The sequence below is a fragment of the Prionailurus bengalensis genome, chromosome A2 (assembly GCF_016509475.1).
Source record: "Prionailurus bengalensis isolate Pbe53 chromosome A2, Fcat_Pben_1.1_paternal_pri, whole genome shotgun sequence".
In the NCBI taxonomy this organism is placed as follows: domain Eukaryota; kingdom Metazoa; phylum Chordata; class Mammalia; order Carnivora; family Felidae; genus Prionailurus; species Prionailurus bengalensis.
The window spans coordinates 7,902,972-7,919,910 of NC_057348.1; the positions used below are offsets into that span (position 1 = coordinate 7,902,972).

The 16,939-nt window shown below is 58.1% G+C and overlaps 1 protein-coding gene across 5 annotated transcripts in view; it reads left to right on the top strand.

Moving 5' to 3' along the window:
• Positions 1 to 16,939, top strand: part of PDE4A (phosphodiesterase 4A) — a 40,223-nt gene that overhangs the window by 14,957 nt on the left and 8,327 nt on the right. For 2 of the 5 annotated variants that reach the window (XM_043586505.1, XM_043586502.1), the window contains 7 exons: positions 9,006 to 9,197; positions 9,997 to 10,033; positions 10,157 to 10,227; positions 10,981 to 11,030; positions 11,200 to 11,312; positions 14,848 to 14,941; positions 16,436 to 16,659. In XM_043586505.1, coding sequence (XP_043442440.1) covers positions 9,006 to 9,197; positions 9,997 to 10,033; positions 10,157 to 10,227; positions 10,981 to 11,030; positions 11,200 to 11,312; positions 14,848 to 14,941; positions 16,436 to 16,659 — 781 coding nt within the window. Of the gene's footprint in view, positions 1 to 730; positions 1,082 to 2,203; positions 2,564 to 9,005; positions 9,198 to 9,996; positions 10,034 to 10,156; positions 10,228 to 10,980; positions 11,031 to 11,199; positions 11,313 to 11,592; positions 13,348 to 14,847; positions 14,942 to 16,435; positions 16,660 to 16,939 lie in introns of those variants that run through there. The other 3 variants (XM_043586503.1, XM_043586500.1, XM_043586504.1) reach the window with 3 other exon arrangements.

Consider the following 16,939-nt stretch of genomic DNA (forward strand, 5'->3'; position numbering starts at 1 on the left):
GAGCCACTCAGGGATTGAGGGGGACATCCGAGAGACTGTGGAAGCCATCTTAGGGTCTGTGAGGGACCCCAGAATTTGGGGGGCCCTCATGCAGACTGTGGGAATGCTCGGTGGCTGTGGGAAATTCTAGGGGTACTCTGGGGGCCTCTGCATGACTCAGGGATGGTGGGGGTGCTCTAAGAGATTTTGGAGACTTCTGAGGAAACCTGGTGATGGTCCCGGGATCTGAAGGAGTTTCATTTGTGGGTGTGTTCTGAGATTCTTAGGGTGCCCCTGGAGTTTGTGGGGATATATCAGTAACAATGAGGACATCAGTAAGGGACATTTGGGAAGCTATGGGATTGTCCCAGGGTGTATGGGGCCTCTCAGCGCATCTCTGGCTTTTGGGGGGAACTCAGGGATTTGGGGGTACCTCTGGATTGTGTGAGGACAACTCAGGGATGGTTGGGACATTCTCTGGAATTTTGGGGACATCTGAAAGATCTTGGGGATGCCCCTGAGGTTAGTGAGGGCCACAGCGGTTTGTGAGAACACTCCAGGGATTTGCGGGGGGGCACCCCCGATGTTTGTAGAGGCGCTTCCGGCGACTGTAAGCACCTTAAGGGGACTGCGGGGAGGGCCCTGCGGTCTGAGGGGTGTCCCTCGGCAGCCGTGTGGGCGCCCCAGGCCCGCCCCGCCCCAGGGGCGGCCCCAGAGCGAAGCCGGAAGGGCCGAGGCGGCCCGGCGGGGTGGGGCCCGTGGGCCCCAGGGCTGGGCGGCCGGCCTGCGTGGGCTGCCCGGGGCAGGCGGGCGGCGCTGCTCCCCAGCGCCCGCTGAGGCGGGGCTGCCCCGCGCCCCCTGTGGTTATGGCGCGGCCGCAAGGCCTGGGCCGCATCCCCGAGCTGCAGCTGGCGGCCTTCCCGGCGGTGGCGGCGGCCGAGGACGAGGCGTTCCTGCCTGAGCCCCCGGCCCCGCGCGCACCCCGCCGCCCGCGTTCGCCGCCCTCGTCGCCCGTCTTCTTTGCCAACCCGTCCCCAACTTTCCGCCGGCGTCTTCGGCTTCTCCGCAGCCATCAGGATTTTGGCCGCCAGGCGTGGGCTGGGTAAGTGCGCGCCAGCGGCGGTGGGTTCGAATCTCCCTTGGCCACCCGGCAGGCCAGGTCTGGGGTTCCTAGCGGGCTCTCCGCAGTCTAACTTCCCCTCGTCCGTCCCAGGACAGCGATAAAAATCATCCCTGCCCTCCAGGGTTGCCGTGGAGACATCTGATAGGGCATGCAGTAGGTACTCAATAAACGTGAAGTTCCTCCCACTACCTTGGCAGACCTCAGTCTGCAGTCAGGCTTTGGACGAGTGAGGCCAGCCTCCCGTCCAACCGCGATCTGGGGACACGTGTTCGAGTCTGCTAAGCCTCAGTGTAAAGGCCTGTGAAATGGGGCCAGCGCTGCCATCTGGGGGTTGCCTTGCCAGGAGGCTCGGTGATGTTACCGGGTGCACCGGGCACAGAGGGCAAATGCCCTTTGTCTTCCTGGCCAGACTCGGGGTGGGATGCGGGGGGCTAGAAGCTTGCGGGCGAGGAGCCCGGAGACACATCCGGTCTGGCTTCCCAGTGTCCGTTTAACTTGGAAACCGAGGTTGACAGCCCAGAGGTGGGCACGGGCTGGCTCCGGGGGCTTTTCCAGAGCCAGGAGAGGGTCCTCTGGTTACCCCCTTGCCTCCCTACTCTCCGCATGCACTTGTTTGGGACCTGAGGTCCGAGACATAGTGGGAGAGGACACCGCCCGGACAGGCTCAGCGTCTGGACCCAGGGAAGAGATTGGCGAGGGGAGAGGAGAGGAGGAGGGGTCGGGAGCCCAGCGTGGAGCCAGGGAGGGTGTGTGTGTTGGGGGGAGAAATCAGTGCCTCTCCCCGGGTTTCTCTCTGTGTCGCTGTCTCCACTTCTGTCTTTCCTGTTTCTGTTCCTCCCCCTTCCCCGCATCCGTCGTCCCTCCCCTGGGTTTTTGTCACCGGACCCCGCACTCCGCCGCCGGCGCGGGCGAGTCTCTTTCCCCCTGGGGCGCGCTGCGTTCAGAGGGCTCCAGCGGGCCCAGCTCGACGTCATTCGGGAGGGAGGCGGGGCCAGGGACAAGGCGTGGCGGGGGTTGGGGGGGGGGGCCGGGGCCCGAGCCCAGGAATCGGGAGCCTGCCCCCCCTCCACCGCAGGCCCGGGGGGAGGGGGGCAAGTGGGAAGTGTGCACCGAGTTCCACAGGAGAAGGCAGGAGCGGAGCCCTCCCAGGCGCTGGGGACCCGGAGACACCCGATCGCCCGGGGCCCGTCCCTGGGGGGGTCACCGGGAGGGCGGGTGTGGAGGCGGTGCCGCTGGTGGCCACAGACACCTCGGGCCTGTGAACAGTGAACGCCACACCACCGTGCCGCCGTCCTCATGCTCGCCCCGACAGCGTTTGGCACCCATGCGCTCGGGTACAGCGCCTCGGGCAAGGCCCCGGCCCCCTGACCTGACACTGCCCCCCGCGGGCCCTGAGTCCCTGGCCCACTTCTCCTTCAGCGACGAGGACACCTGTTGGCACCCTCCAGGCAGACCTGTCAGGTGGGTGGCCTGGGGCCAATTCCCTCCTTTGCCACTGAGGGCTCTGGCTGGGGGGGGTGGGGTGGGGGGTAGAGGGTGCCCAGTGGGCCTTGGGGAGTCCCTAAAGTGGCTTCCAGGGTCTGCCTGCAGCTCCACCCCCTTCTCCAGCCCCCAAATTCTTAGTGCTGCTGTCGGCTTCCTGCAGGTGATAGCCCTCAAAAGGAGTGCTAGGTCCTGCCCCCTTCCTATTTGAGATGGGATCCCTTCACCCTCTTTGTGCCCCTAAACCTGGGTCTCTGGCACTCATGCTGGTACCAACTATGGGTGTCCAGCGTCACCTGGGCTCCACTCCCAGGCCACCGGCCTGGAGCCAGGTCCCTCTGGCCCTGCTCTGCTCAGTGCCTCCAGTCTTACCCACCCCCTCCTTGCTGGGGCTGCCAGGCTGAAAACCAAGCTGGGGTGGGGGAGGGGGGCAGCTCCTGCTGGAACTCCTGGGGGTTATTTAGAATCAACTGGACAGTGCTGGAGCAGAGAAAATTCTCAGGGTACGCCCGCCTTGTTCTCGCTCCCCTCTACCAATCCCTTCAGACAAGCCAGACACACCCAGACACAAACACAGACGCACCCACCCACCCACACACAGGGTAATCAGGGGTCTGTGTTTACTGTGCAAGGCGTGGGTCTCTGAGGCGGTGGGGACACAAAGAGAATCTCACAGTTGACCCATGGGGGCCACAGAAACCCTGGCTTCGCACAGTCAGTCTCGCGTTACAGGAACGCACTCTCCCCGCAGCACACACGCAGGCCTGGTTCCCACCTGCACACAGCCACACGCGGGAGCACACACTCAGGAGGCAGGGACAGTCGTGGACATGTGTGGCACACAGGTACACTCTTACAAGGTCACACAAACTCCTAGACACACACACAGATCTGTGCAGGCACCGTGGACACTCGGACCCCACGGACACACCCGGACGTACAAATCCACGCAGAGATCTATACACACACAGCTGCCCTGAGCACACATACACCCTGACCCACACACGCACAGACCCTCTGTGCACACCCGGCCCTACAAACGGCCATGTCACCTGGCACCACACGCCCGCCCTCAACCTCCGTATGACCTTCACAAAGCAAATGCCAGGCCTTTCCATAAAGGCTGCCTGGCACCTCCTACGAGGGAGTCAGGTGCAGTGGGGCAGGGAGCCCGGGGAGGCGCCAGGCCTGCCCGGGGAGATCGACGGACACGGGCTGATTGAGTGTCCAGGTTTGTAGCCTGGCGGCTCAGGTTTAAGTCCTTCTAATACTAGTCAAGTGGTTCTTTCCCGTCTGCACCTCAGTTTACTTCTCTTGGAAATGGAGCTTTGGTACACGTCCAGGCAGAGCACAGCGCCTAGCACATGGCACTTAACGGCAGTTGGCTGCTTTTGTTGTTGTTATGATTTTTATCAACTGGGACCGGTCTCCGTTCCCTGCCGTCCCCCTCCCAGCTTGTTGTTGCCCATTGGCCCCTGCAGCGGAAACTCTCTGAAGCCTTGGTCTGCTCCTGGGCTGCACAGTCCTCCGGAGACCCAATGTGATGCAGGCCTACGGGCCCCGGAGGGGTGGAGGCAAGTGGCAAGTTCAACCGGAGAAGGCCACCAAGTGGTCACCTGTCTGAAAGGCAGGTTATTTCCCTTATGATGGAGTGTCTGGGCATGTGGCTGTGATGTCAAGGCCTGTTGGCTACCCTCGACTCCGCTTAATGGCCTAGGGTCCTGCCGGGACATGATTGGAGCAGCCTCCAGCCTGACTTTGGGCCACCCTGAGCAGTGGCAGACAAGGGAAGGGTGACTCCACATAGCACCGGCGTGCCATCCCGGAGGGTAGGTGAGACCCCACGCCCACATACACCCACACTCAGCCTGCAGTTCAACAGGCCCGATGCCCTCCCCTCTGCCCTTCCGAAGCCCGGGGGACATCAGCTCCTGGAAGCACAAACAGCAGGGCCCCAGGGAGCCTCTTCCCATCGTGGCCTCTGGGCTCCTGCTTACGTGAGCGGAGCCCCTGGGGCTACAGTATCTGATGCCGGTTGGGCCCACTCTGGGACTTGGGTCTCACCTTCCCTAAACTGTCTTCAGTGTCTGGGGCCAGGGTAGGGTCCTCAGTACGTAAGTATGTTCCTGTCTCCTCCCCCGTGGGACTCAGTAGAGCCAAAAAATCCAGGCTGTGCCCAGGGAGACAGGACGTGGTTCTCAGGCAGCGAGGCCACCAACCCCTTACCATCCCTCTGTGCCCCACTCTCTCCTGTTGCGCTGGGATGTGAACACAACTCACAGAGGTGGTGGGGGACACAACTGTGTTCGGGTGTATAAAGCACTCTGACAATGCCAGGCACATGGCCACTATTCAGGAAGCATCTTGTTAATATTGCTATATACCTAAAAGGATCTAACCTAGTACCTGGTACACAGCAGGTGCTCAGTAAGTGAGCATTATCATCAAAGGCCCAAGTTCATGGTCTAAGAATTTTCCATCTTAAGGGGTTTTTTTTAGTTTACTTTTTAAAAATGAACATATAGTAAAATTCACCTTTAAAAAAAATATTTTTGAGAGAGGGAGAGAGCACAAGTGGGGGAGGGGCAGAGAGAGAGAGAGAGAGAGAGAGAGAGAGAGAGAGAGAATCTGAAGCAGGCTCCAGGCTCTAAGCTGTCAGTGCAGAGCCCGATGCCGGGCCCGGACCCACCATGAACCGTGAGATCGTGACCTGGGCCGAAGTCGGTTGCTCAACCGACTGAGCCACCCAGGCGCCCCAAATTCACTCCTTTTGTCTACATCGTATGAGTGTCTTTTATTGTAGTAAAATCTACATAACATAAACTTATCCACTTGACCATTTCTTGAGTGTGCATTTCAGTGTCATTAAGTATACTGACATTGTCGTGCAACTGTCACCACCACCCATCTCCAGAACGTCACCACCTTCCCAAACCGCCGCTCTATACCTAGAAAGGACGCTTGAGTTGTTTCCAGCTCTTGGCTCTCTTGAATGACGCTGCTCTGAACATTGGCGTACAAATATCTGCTTGAGTCCTGCTTTCGATTCTTAGTGTTTAGTATTTCAAGTCTGCGTGTGTACCCAGAAGTAGAATTCCTGGATCACACGGTAATTCTATACTTAAGTTTTTAAGGACCGTCTTCTATAGTAACCGCACCATTTCACGTTCCCACCTGCAATACAAGTATTGCCGTTTCTGCACATCCTCACCAACACTGGTTATTTTACCTTTGTTTTTTCACGATTTTACTCTTTTTAAGTTTTAGTTATTTTGACAGAGAGAGAGAGAGAGAGAGAGCGCGTACGGATAGGGGAGGAGGGGGAGAGAGGGAAGGAGGGAGAGAGAGCGAGAATCCCGACGTGGGACTCTAACCCACGAACCATGAGACCATGACCTGAGCTGAGGCTGGATGCCCAACCGACTGGGCCACTCAGGTGCCCCGAAATTTGTTTTTATTTATTTATTTATTTATTTATTTATTTATTTATTTATTATTTTTTTAACGTTTATTTGTTTTTGAGACAGAGAGAGACAGAGCATGAACAGGGGAGGGTCAGAGAGAGAGGGAGACACAGAATCTGAAGCAGGCTCCAGGCTCTGAGCTGTCAGCACAGAGCCCGACACGGGGCTCAAACTCACGGACCGTGAGCTCATGACCTGAGCCGAAGTCGGATGCTTAACTGACTGAGCCACCCAGGCGCCCCCCGAAGTTTGTTTTTATTTATTTATTTATTTAAAAAAAATTTTTTTTTTTCAACGTTTATTTATTTTTGGGACAGAGAGAGACAGAGCATGAACAGGGGAGGGGCAGAGAGAGAGGGAGACACAGAATCGGAAACAGGCTCCAGGCTCTGAGCCATCAGCCCAGAGCCTGACGCAGGGCTCGAACTCACGGACCGTGAGATCGTGACCTGGCTGAAGTCGGAGGCTTAACCGACTGCGCCACCCAGGCGCCCCTCTGAGGTTTGTTTTTAAAAGAAGTTTGAATTTGTGACTGTTAAAAATGTCTGATTTCTCTCCTAAAATCGGAATACCTGGTTGTTGGGGGTCCCCCAGCACCACTCTGCTCTGGGTGTCAGCTGCCTGGCCCCTGCGAACATTTGCTGTGATGGTAGGAATGTGCTCGAATGGGGGCTGAGTAGCCAGAGGGCGGCAGCTCACGTTTCCGTCTGAGGAGTCACGAGACTTGGGACTGAATTCTGGCCCCACCACGCTCTCGCTGCGTGACCCAGAGCTAATCATTCTCCTCTCTGACCTTAGTTTCTTCATCTGTAAAATGGAGTCAACGAAGTCCCTCCCCATACTCCTACCCCAGGACTGGCCCAGAGAAAAAGGTTAATAGATCCATAGATGGTGGTTTCACTATGCAACTCTAGGGGATTTCAGACTTTCTCTTTCTTTCTATCTTTCTTTCTTTCTTTCTTTCTTTCTTTCTTTCTTTCTTTCTTTCTTTCTTTCTTTCTTTCTTAATTGATTTTTGAGCGAACGCAGCGGGGGAGGGGCAGAGAGAGAGGGGGACAGAAGATGTGAAACAGGCTCTGCGCTGACACCACAGAGCCCAACATGGGGCTCGAACTCACGAACTGCGAGATCATGACTTGAGCCGAAGTCGGACGCTCAACCGACTGAGTCACCCAGGCGCCCCTCAGACATTCAGACATTTCTTAGCAGAGGGACCATTCCAATAAAATCTTACGCTGACTCTCATTAGGTAGGACTGGAAAGGGGAGGGCTCCATTTCCTTCCCCGACTCCCTTGCACCCACCAGAGCATAGCCTGAAGTCTGCTGACCCTTCTAACCCCCTCACTTTGACGACGGGGTAACAGACCAGAGAGGGCAGTGGCCTTCCCGAGGCCACACAGTAAGTTGCAGGCATGCGGTTCCCCACCAATTCTGCGTATCGACTGCTGAGTCCCCTGCCCATGTGGCGCGTGGGGGGCCGATGCTTCCTGAGCGTTTTACCTGTGTCAACACTGGTCGCCTGGATGACCTGAGGAAGGTGGCGGTTGTCCCCTTTTTGTGGATTAGGGAACTGGAATTCAGTCATTTCACCCCAGTCACACCTCTGGGAATTAGGAGAGCCAGCATCTCCCTGAGTCGTCCCGAGCGTCTTGCCGGTGACCCCAGGCTGGGGCCTCGCTCTCTTGCCCTCGGTGTCGCCGGGTCTCTGTCACAGTCTGTCTCTCTCCGCTCCAGACACACCAGCTTCCTTGCTGGTCCTCAAACAAAACCTGAATCCTGCCACAGGGCCTTCGCACTTGCTCTTCCCACCCCCTGGAGTGTCTTCTCCTCCCTCCTGACCAATGGCCTGCTCTTTGTCATCTTTCAGGCCCTGCTCGCAGGTCACCTCCTGAGAGAGGCCTGCCTCCCCTTTCCAGTCTCCGCGTGGCACAACCCCGTTCACATATTCACTCATTCACACGTTTTATGATTCATCCAGTAAACATTTTATTGGGTGTGCACTGTGTGCCAGGCCGTGTTCTTGGCCCACGGGCTAGAACAAAGAAGACCAAAATCCTTGCTCTGCAAAGCTTAGTTCTAGAAAGGAAGGCAAACAGCAAAGAAGTAAGATATAGAATATGTCAGGTAAGTAGCGGTTATTTTTTGAAAGGAAAGGTAAATACGAAATAGTAAGGCAGAGATTCAGATCTTAGATGTGTTGGTCAGGTGAGGCCTCCCGGGGAGACAGCATTTGAGCGGAGGCCTGAAGGCGGCCGGAGGAGCCATTGGAGGTCTGGGCAGGGGAAACAGCCTGTGCAGAGGCCCTGAGGCAGGAAGGCATCTGGAATGTTTAGGAAGCAGCCAGGAGGCCATGGAGGCCGGAGTAGAGTGAGTGAGGGGGAGACCCGGAGGTCTTGGGGTGGGGCCACCTGGGCCTCAGTGAGGACTTTGGCTTTTGCTCTGGGTGAGCTGGGAGCCACAGAAGGGGCTGAGCAGAAGAGGGATGTGGCTCTCTGGTGGCTGTGGAGGGGAACAGACTGAGGGGCAAGGACAGGAACCAGGGAGCAGGGCAGAGACAAAGGCGCTGGTCCAGGCCACCAATGAGCGGGGCCAGCCGAGGAGGGGGTGAGAAGTGGACGGATTCTGAATAGATGTGGGCAGTGAGGAAAGAGTAGAGCCAAAAAGATCCCCACACTTTTGGGGGTGTGCACGGCCACTAGGCTAACCTGTTTACAGTCTGGCCCTCCCATGCCATTTCCGTAAGGGACAGATGCTGGTCCGTCTCGGTCACTGCTGTGTCCCGGCACCTCAACAGAGCCTGGCTCACAAAGGCACTCGATCGCTCTGTGATCTCTGCAACCTCCTGTCCCCCGTCTCTACCAGGAATGTCCTCGGTACCCTTATTCCTCCGCGACCCCCCCCCCCCCCAGTGCCATCTCAGCCCCCCTGACCGCTCTTCTCGCCCACCCCCTTGCAGCTTCGAGGCGGAGAATGGGCCCACGCCATCTCCTGGCCGCAGCCCCCTGGACTCGCAGGCGAGCCCGGGCCTCGTGCTGCACGCCGGGGGGGCTATCAGCCAGCGCCGGGAGTCCTTCCTGTACCGCTCGGACAGTGACTACGACATGTCACCCAAAACCATGTCCCGGAACTCGTCGGTCACCAGCGAGGCGTGAGCACCCCACTCTCACCCTCCAGGCCTGCTCCCAACACAAGCTGCCCTTGCCAGCAGGGAATGGGGACACCGCCTAAGCCCCCTGCCACCTCTCCTTCCCAGTGAAAAGTAAACAGCCCCCTTGCCCACATCGAGGGCTCGGTCCCTTTACAGCATGCCCACCCAGCGAGGTCTGAGGGTGCGCCCCATCTCTGCCCCCCACTCAGCTACGGTGAGCCCCTCCCTCCAGCCCAGCCCGCACCCACATCCTTGCGGTCCCTGCCCACCCAACCTGCCCAAGCCCACTCCTACCCATCGGCAGCTGGGGCCTGGCCCCCCTCAGCCTGTCCCTGCTGCCACTTCTTCCCACGGAGCATCCACCTCGGCTGAGCCCCCTCTGCCTTCCCCCCCCCCCGCCAGGCTTCCCTAAACCAGCCCCTCTTATCACGACCACCTGTTAAGGTGTGAGCACCCCCAGACCTGCTCAGCCCCCTCCCCTCTCACCAGCCCCCCCCCCTGCAGTGGATTTATGGCAGCCCCCTTTGTCTCTGCATACCCCCTCCCTGCCCACCCACCTGAGCTCCTCTGTCCGGCCACCGTTCCCTCCAAGACCAGCCCCTGTAGGGTGTCTACCCTTGGGAGGTGTAAGCGCCCTCTCCCCTCACCTGTTGGAGGCCCCCCCCCCCGCCACGTCCCAGCCCACCCTTAGCCCAACCCCCATAGAGAGTTGCTTCTCTGGCACCCCAGCCCCTTTTCACCCAGGCCCGGGGGTGTCCCACAGTGAGGACGCCTGACCTGCCCCTGTCCTTGGTTGCAGGCACGCTGAGGACCTCATTGTGACACCTTTCGCCCAGGTAAGACCCCTCCCCTAAGAAAGGAAGGGGCTCCAACCTTCCCCCACACTTGAACACAGGGACCTAGCCCCAGCCCCTCCAGGTGGCTCCCTCTCCTCACCGCTGGCTCTCCCTCCGTCCCAGGTGCTGGCCAGTCTCCGGAGTGTTCGCAGCAACTTCTCACTCCTGACCAATGTGCCCATTCCCAGCAACAAGTAAGTCAAGGCTGGGTCCCAACATTCATGATCATGAGGCCAGGCACACCTGGGTTCAACTCTTAGCTCTGCTGTGTGCCCTCAGGCAAGAACTTGACCTCTCTGAGCCTCTGTTCAGGCAGCAGCTCCCTCTGAGCCAGCAAACCATTGCAATTTGAATGGCTAAGACACAAACTTTTAAAAATAAAGACCAAGGGGTCCAGACACGTGGTGGTGAGGCCAAGGGTAGCCAGGCGCCGCAGCCTTGGGGCCACTCCCGGCCCCAAAGCTAACTTTCCAGGCAAATAGCGTCTTGTGGTGCCTTTGTTCCCCCTCCATAAAATGGGAATTTAATAGCGCCTCCAATAGATGCTGCTGTGAGGAGTCTGGAAGATAATACATAGAAAGTGTGAGAACATTTGCCCAGCACATAGTTAGTGCTCACTAAATAGAAGTGATTATTTGGGGGCAGGCGCTTGGCTGAGAGCTGCTAGTCCCTCTGGGAGTTGCAGGAACTTTGGAGACCTAGGACCTGACCCTGCTGCTGATCAGCCGTGTGGTCTTGAGCAAGCTTGTTCGCTTCCTTGAGCCCGTTTTCTCATCTGTAAAATGGGTTCTCATGGGGGCTCTGAGAGAGGCTGCAGGCTGAGCACATGGTGGCATGCCTGGGACACAGGGAGCGCTCAGAAAAAGGAAAGGTGGCATTATTCATAGAGAGGGGAGGCAGGAATCTGGGGGCACACAGGCTGATGTTGGAGCCCCATTTCTTTGCAGACGGTCCCCGCTGGGCGGCCCAACCCCCGTCTGTAAGGCCACGCTGTCAGGTAACAAAGCCCAAGGGGTGGGAAAGGGCCCCTCTTGCTGCTCCAGTGGGGGACCCCTCACCTGGGGGTGGTGGTGGCTGTCTTACCTCCTTTCCCCGCTCATTTGGTGGACCCCCGTCATCTCGGGGTTGGGACCTCTGGGTCACCACCCATGCTGCCCCTTCTCCAGAAGAGACATGTCAACAACTGGCCCGGGAGACACTGGAGGAGCTGGACTGGTGCCTGGAGCAGCTGGAGACCATGCAGACCTACCGCTCCGTGAGCGAGATGGCATCTCACAAGGTGAGGAGGCCCCCAGCCGGCAGGGCGGAACTAGCCCCTGGGCGGGGCCTGAGGATGGGGGCCAGCCACTGGGTGGGATCTGCGGGCGGGTCCACCCATGGGGCGGGTCCAGTATCTGGATGGGGCCAATGAGAGGGGACCCTTTCCTGGGCCTGTGGGGTGGGGCTGACTGCTGGCGGGACCTGAGGGGGAGGACACATTTGGGGCGGGGCCAATGTGTGAAGGGGGGGCCCTTTGGGGTGGGGGCCCATTCCTAAGCAGGGCCAACCCTAGGGCTGCGTGTTCTAGCAGATTCTGACTTCCCCCAGGGGTGGGGGAAGCCTAGTGCGTGGGGGTATATGTGCCTGGTTGTACATCTGATGCAGGCTGCCATCTCTCTTGAGGGGGTTGTCCAATGCTTGTATAGTCTACAGAAGTGTGTGTGTGTGTGTGTGTGTGTGTGTGTGTGTGTGACTGTGGGTCTGTGTGGCTGTCAATTTGTTGGCTACACGTTTGCAGCACAAGACGGGGTGTGAGGGGATGTTCCAAGAGGGTACGTCACGAGTAGTGTGCAGATGTGTCTGTATGGAGGATGTATGGGTGCACACAAGCAGTTATACCGGATTGTAAGTGTGTAGGGCTGTGCCAGAGGTGTATGTATGTTTACAAGTGTGAGTTGGTCTAGGTATGAATCTGAGTGTGTATCTCCATGTGTCTGTGACTCCACGTGTGTGCACAGACACATGCATGCACTTGCAGGGCTGCAGGAGAGGGTGCAAGGCTTCCATGTACAGTTGTGCGGTCTGTGTACTGCACAACTCCAGAGGACACCATCCAGGAAAACAGGCGGCATGAATGATGTTTCCTGGAGTTGTGCGGCACGGTGGTAGCCCGCGTGGGAAGATGCCTATCAGGAAATGAGTATACAGGTGGAGGTGTCTGCGTTGGGGGTGGTGCACATACCTGTGGGTGGAGGTTTGTCTGGGAACATTCCCGTCTGAGGGTGATTGTGTCTCTGAGAGTGTGCCGAGCCTCTGAGAATGTGACTGTCTCTAAATGTAGGTTTGCCGTTGTGTTCCTGCAAATGATGTGTGTGTGTGGTTGTGGGTATGATGCGAGCATTTGCTTATGGGTTTCTCAGGGTATGTTTGTGTCCAAGGCCACATGGTATTTATGTTTGTCTGAAAGTGTGCCCGTGGGTGTGTGGAGTGTGTGCAGCATATCTGGGTGTGTGTCCCCAGGTGTGTGTCTCCGTGTCTGGGTGTGAGTCTGTGTTCTTGGGAGGGCTGTGCCTGAAGGCATTCCTATCTCCGTGTACTCAGCTGTATACCTGCGAAAGGGCTGGACTTCAGAGTTGTGACTGTGTGGTGTGTGTTAGTGCGTGTGTTGGTATAGAAGGTGCATCTCGGTGTGTGTGAGTGTGTGGACTGTCTGGGCGTGTGTCTTTGTCTCTGGGTGTGTCCCTGGAAGGGACGCGTCCTGTCGGGGATGTGCGTGCCTCCCTGCCTTTCCCCGGCAGCCCCACCTGGGTCCTGGCTCAGGCCCGTGGGTTCCGATGCCCCTTTAACGCCCCCCCCCACCCCCGGCACCACCTGACGTCGCATGCAGCCTGCCAGTGCTGCAGTGAGCACGCACACGCGCACACACACAGGCGCGCACACGGAGCCCAGAGCCTCCGAAGCCACCTCCCGGGACCCTCGCCCTGCCCCCCCATGGGCAGGGGTCCCAGGCCACCTCCAGCTACTGCCGCAGGGGGGCCCATCAGGGCCAGGGGCTGGCAGACCATGTAACCAGGGCTGCTATCGGGAGCGCGGAGGGGAGGGGAGCCCCAGCCCCGCTGGGCCGGCCCAGGCCCCTCCGCGGCTCCCCCTTGCACTGCCCACCTGCCCTGAACCCCCCTCCCCACCAAACCCACAGTGGCTGTTAACCCCGGGACTCCCCAAGCCCAGCCTCTGTGTGCGGCAGCCCCGAGCGGGGCTAAGATTCCAAGATGCCCTTGGTGGATTTCTTCTGTGAGACCTGCTCCAAGCCGTGGCTGGTGGGCTGGTGGGACCAGGTAGGGGAAGTCGGGGTGGAGGACGGGCGGGAGACTTGGCCCTAGCCCTCCCACCTTGGATCCTCAAGCCCCTGGTCTGGGCGGGTATGTGCGGCTGTGCACGTGTGTGGCCTGGACATGAAGCCTTGTGACTGTCTGTGTCTGTGTGTGGCCCAGGGCTGGGTGGGGATAGCGGGTGGCTGGGGATGTGGGTCTCTTGCTGGGTGTGTCGGTACTCACATGTGTATGTGTCTACAGCGGTGCGGGGCTGTCTGACCATATGCTTATTTGCCTGGGTCACAGTGTGGCCCTTTCTGAGATCACATGGCTCTGGTTGTGGTGGTGTATGTTGGGACGTGTTTGTGAACCCAGAGCTGTGTGTTTTCTCCGGGGCATGTGACCCCAAGTGTCTGTGACTGCCTGATCGTGTGTGTCCCTTGATTTGTGTGTCTGTGGCTGTGCAGAGCCGTGTGAGATGGTAGTCTGTGACTCTGTGTGTGGTTGTGTGACTTTGTGGGTCCTTCTTGTGTACGTGTCTCTCGCAGCACTAGGAGGAGTAAGTGCCCCATCCTGGTGTGGGCTGCGTGGGCTCACCCTTCCCATCAAGTGTCCCTCCTGCCTCTCTGGACGGAGTCTGCTCCTGCTCTGGGGGTGCTTCAGTGGAGCTTGGGGGCGGGGAACCAATGCCCTTTCTCCTCCATGCACAATGTCACAGCAGACACTTGTGTGAGGTGGCTTGGGGGGACCAGGAGGGACCTCCAAGCCTGGTTCGGGGTATCCTCTGCTCATCTGTGCATCTGTCCACCCTCCTGAGACTGGGGGAGAGGGGGCTATGATGGGAAACCCCTCCCCTGGATGACCGAACAAGGTTTCCTCAGCTCACTGTTCTCCCCTGCCCCTGCCAAACCTTCTCTTCTCCCAGAACTTGCATTCTCTCCTGCAAAGGAGAGACTGTATTGTCTCCTTCCAAACTGGGCTGGGAGCTGGGGGCCTGGACGCCCTGGGAGTGGGGTCCATATCTGGGAAGACGTGGGCCAGGGTACCTCTGGGAAGGCAAGGGTTAAGGGGCCTGCGGCCTGCCCCCCCCCCCCACTTTCCCCCAGCTCAGCAGCTGGTTGGAGGGGGAGTTGCTAAGGAGACTCCCATCGCCATGGCGACGGGATTCTCCTGACACCCTATTGGCTCACTGTTAAGCGGGAGCCCCTCCCTTCCACAGGTGCCCCTCTGGCTCCTCCTTTGGGCTGGAGGAAGAGGAAGTCTGGGGAGGGGTGCCCCCCTTCCTCAGGAAGGGAGGGGTATGCTGAGTCCTGACTTCCAGGGCTGGGGCCCCCCTCCAGACCTGGGAGGAGAGGAAGGGTTGACCCCTCCCCTCTAGCAGCTTGCTGAGGGCTCTGTTGGCTGAGCAGAGAAGTTGGAAGGACTCATGGGGTCTTCAGAAGTTTCTCGGGAGGGGCTGACATCCTCCACCCTCTGCTGCCCTGTCTCCCCATCATTCCTTCCTTCTTGCCTCCTTCACCTTAGTTCAAGAGGATGTTAAACCGTGAACTCACACACCTGTCAGAGATGAGCAGGTCAGGAAACCAGGTCTCTGAGTACATCTCCACCACATTCCTGGGTGAGTGAAAGGCACCGCTTGTATGTGCGGGGAGAGGCTGCACGCCTGAATTGGAGGGGGCTGCCCCAGACCGCAGGTCCCATTGCCCACATTTGCCCGAGGGACCCTGACTCTTAATTCCCTAAAGATCAAGGTTACCACGCTCAAGCGTTCCCATGCTCACGATGCCCCTAAGCCCAGAGGGATGTCAACTTTTATAGAACTTCCACATTAAAAAAATCTCTCCAAGCAGAAAAGCCCCCCCAAACTCAGTGGGACCACAACAGAACTCTCAAACTCAAGACCCCAAAAACCCCACAAACTCAAATAGAATTTCTAAACTTTAAATGCCTCCAGGCTGAAAGGCCTCCCCAAATTCAGTAGACTATCCAAACTTGGATTTCCCCCCACAAATTCAGGAGATCCCTCAAACTCAAGAGGTATGCTCAAACTCGGTAGGGTTCTCAAACTTAAGGGAATGGCTGTCCTTAAGAACTCATAAAAGACCCCCTCAAAGTTTCAAAACCCTGCAAGCTGAAAGGTCTCCCAAATTCGGGAGAATCACCCAACTTGATATGACCCTCAGATTCAGTAGGACCCCCCCCCCCACACACACACAGACTTTTGATACCTAATACAGTTATACAGAGTACCTCAAATTCATTAGAACCCTCAAGCTCATGGGGACCTCCAACTCATCCTAATCTCTTTATCCAAGAGCCCAAGCTGAAGATATGCCCCCCCCCCCAAATTCAGGATAATTTTACCCTCTCAATTTATCACCAAAGGTTTCCAAATTCTGGAGAACCACCCTACGCCAAGCCCAAGAGAAGGGTTCAGAGTTTCAAATACTCCCGCCAATGGGGGTGTGGCCGTGCAGAGTTCTGAGATCCAGCCAATGGGAGCATGGCATGCAAATAACCCCTATTAGGCCCCGTTATTGACTGGCAGGGCCCCAGGTCACAATGGGTGGCCCAGGTTCAGCTCTGGAAGCCCTTGAAAGCTCAGGAAAAGGGATCCTGGGGCTGGCCCCCCAGGCAGGCTGGTGTTAAAGGGGTGGGGTGGGGGTGGGGCTCATGGAGCCAGAGACTACCCTTCCCTCCCTGTTCCCCATGCTGTCCACCCCGATCAGCACTCTTAGTCACCATGGAGGTGTCTCCCCTGCCCTAGAAGTTCCCCTGCCTATACAGGACAGGCAGCTACTCTCTCCAGCATCCTCAACCTGCTTCCTGACTTCCTGTGCCACCCCCTTGTCAAACCTGGCTATCAGACTGGGGCCACCCCAATGCTCCGGGCCAGTCCCAGGGTCCCTGCTCCAGCCCACCACCTCCCAGAAGAATTCCTCCCTTCCCTCTGGTTTCCAGCCTATAAGGAACCAACAGCATGACATCCTGAAGGGGTCTGCCCTCCTGCGTGAGCCTTCCCAGGGCACAGTGGGGAGCCCAGGGGAAGTGAGGGCCAGATGAGGGGGTCTCTGTGGGAGTCTCATGCTTGTCTCTCCTCCATCTGCTCCAGACAAGCAGAATGAAGTGGAGATTCCATCACCCACGATGAAGGATCGAGAAAAACAGCCAGCTCCCCGCCAGAGACCTTCCCAGCAGCCCCCGCCCCCTGGGCCGCAATTCCAGCCCATGTCTCAGATCACGGGGGTGAAGAAGCTGATGCATAGCAGCAGCCTGAGTGACTCTAGCATCCCCCGCTTTGGGGTGAAGACCAACCAAGAAGAGCTCCTGGCCCAAGTGAGTAGGGTCTCAGCAGACACTGGACTAGAGAGGGGTGGGAGTCTCCTGGGGCCCAGAGAAGGACCGGGCGTTGGGTCAGTCTGAAATGATAATCCAGGCATACTTGGCTTATGAGACTCTCAGGAGAGCAAGAGTGAAGGAAGCAGGAGAGGAAGAAGCTAAGCAAGGAGGTGGCCTCAGAATCTGGCCTCCGCCTGACTCCACAGGGAGCTCTGGAGTGTCAACAGTGCCACAGAGTTGAGCCCACCTTGAGGCAAGAGTGCGGGACTTTTGTATA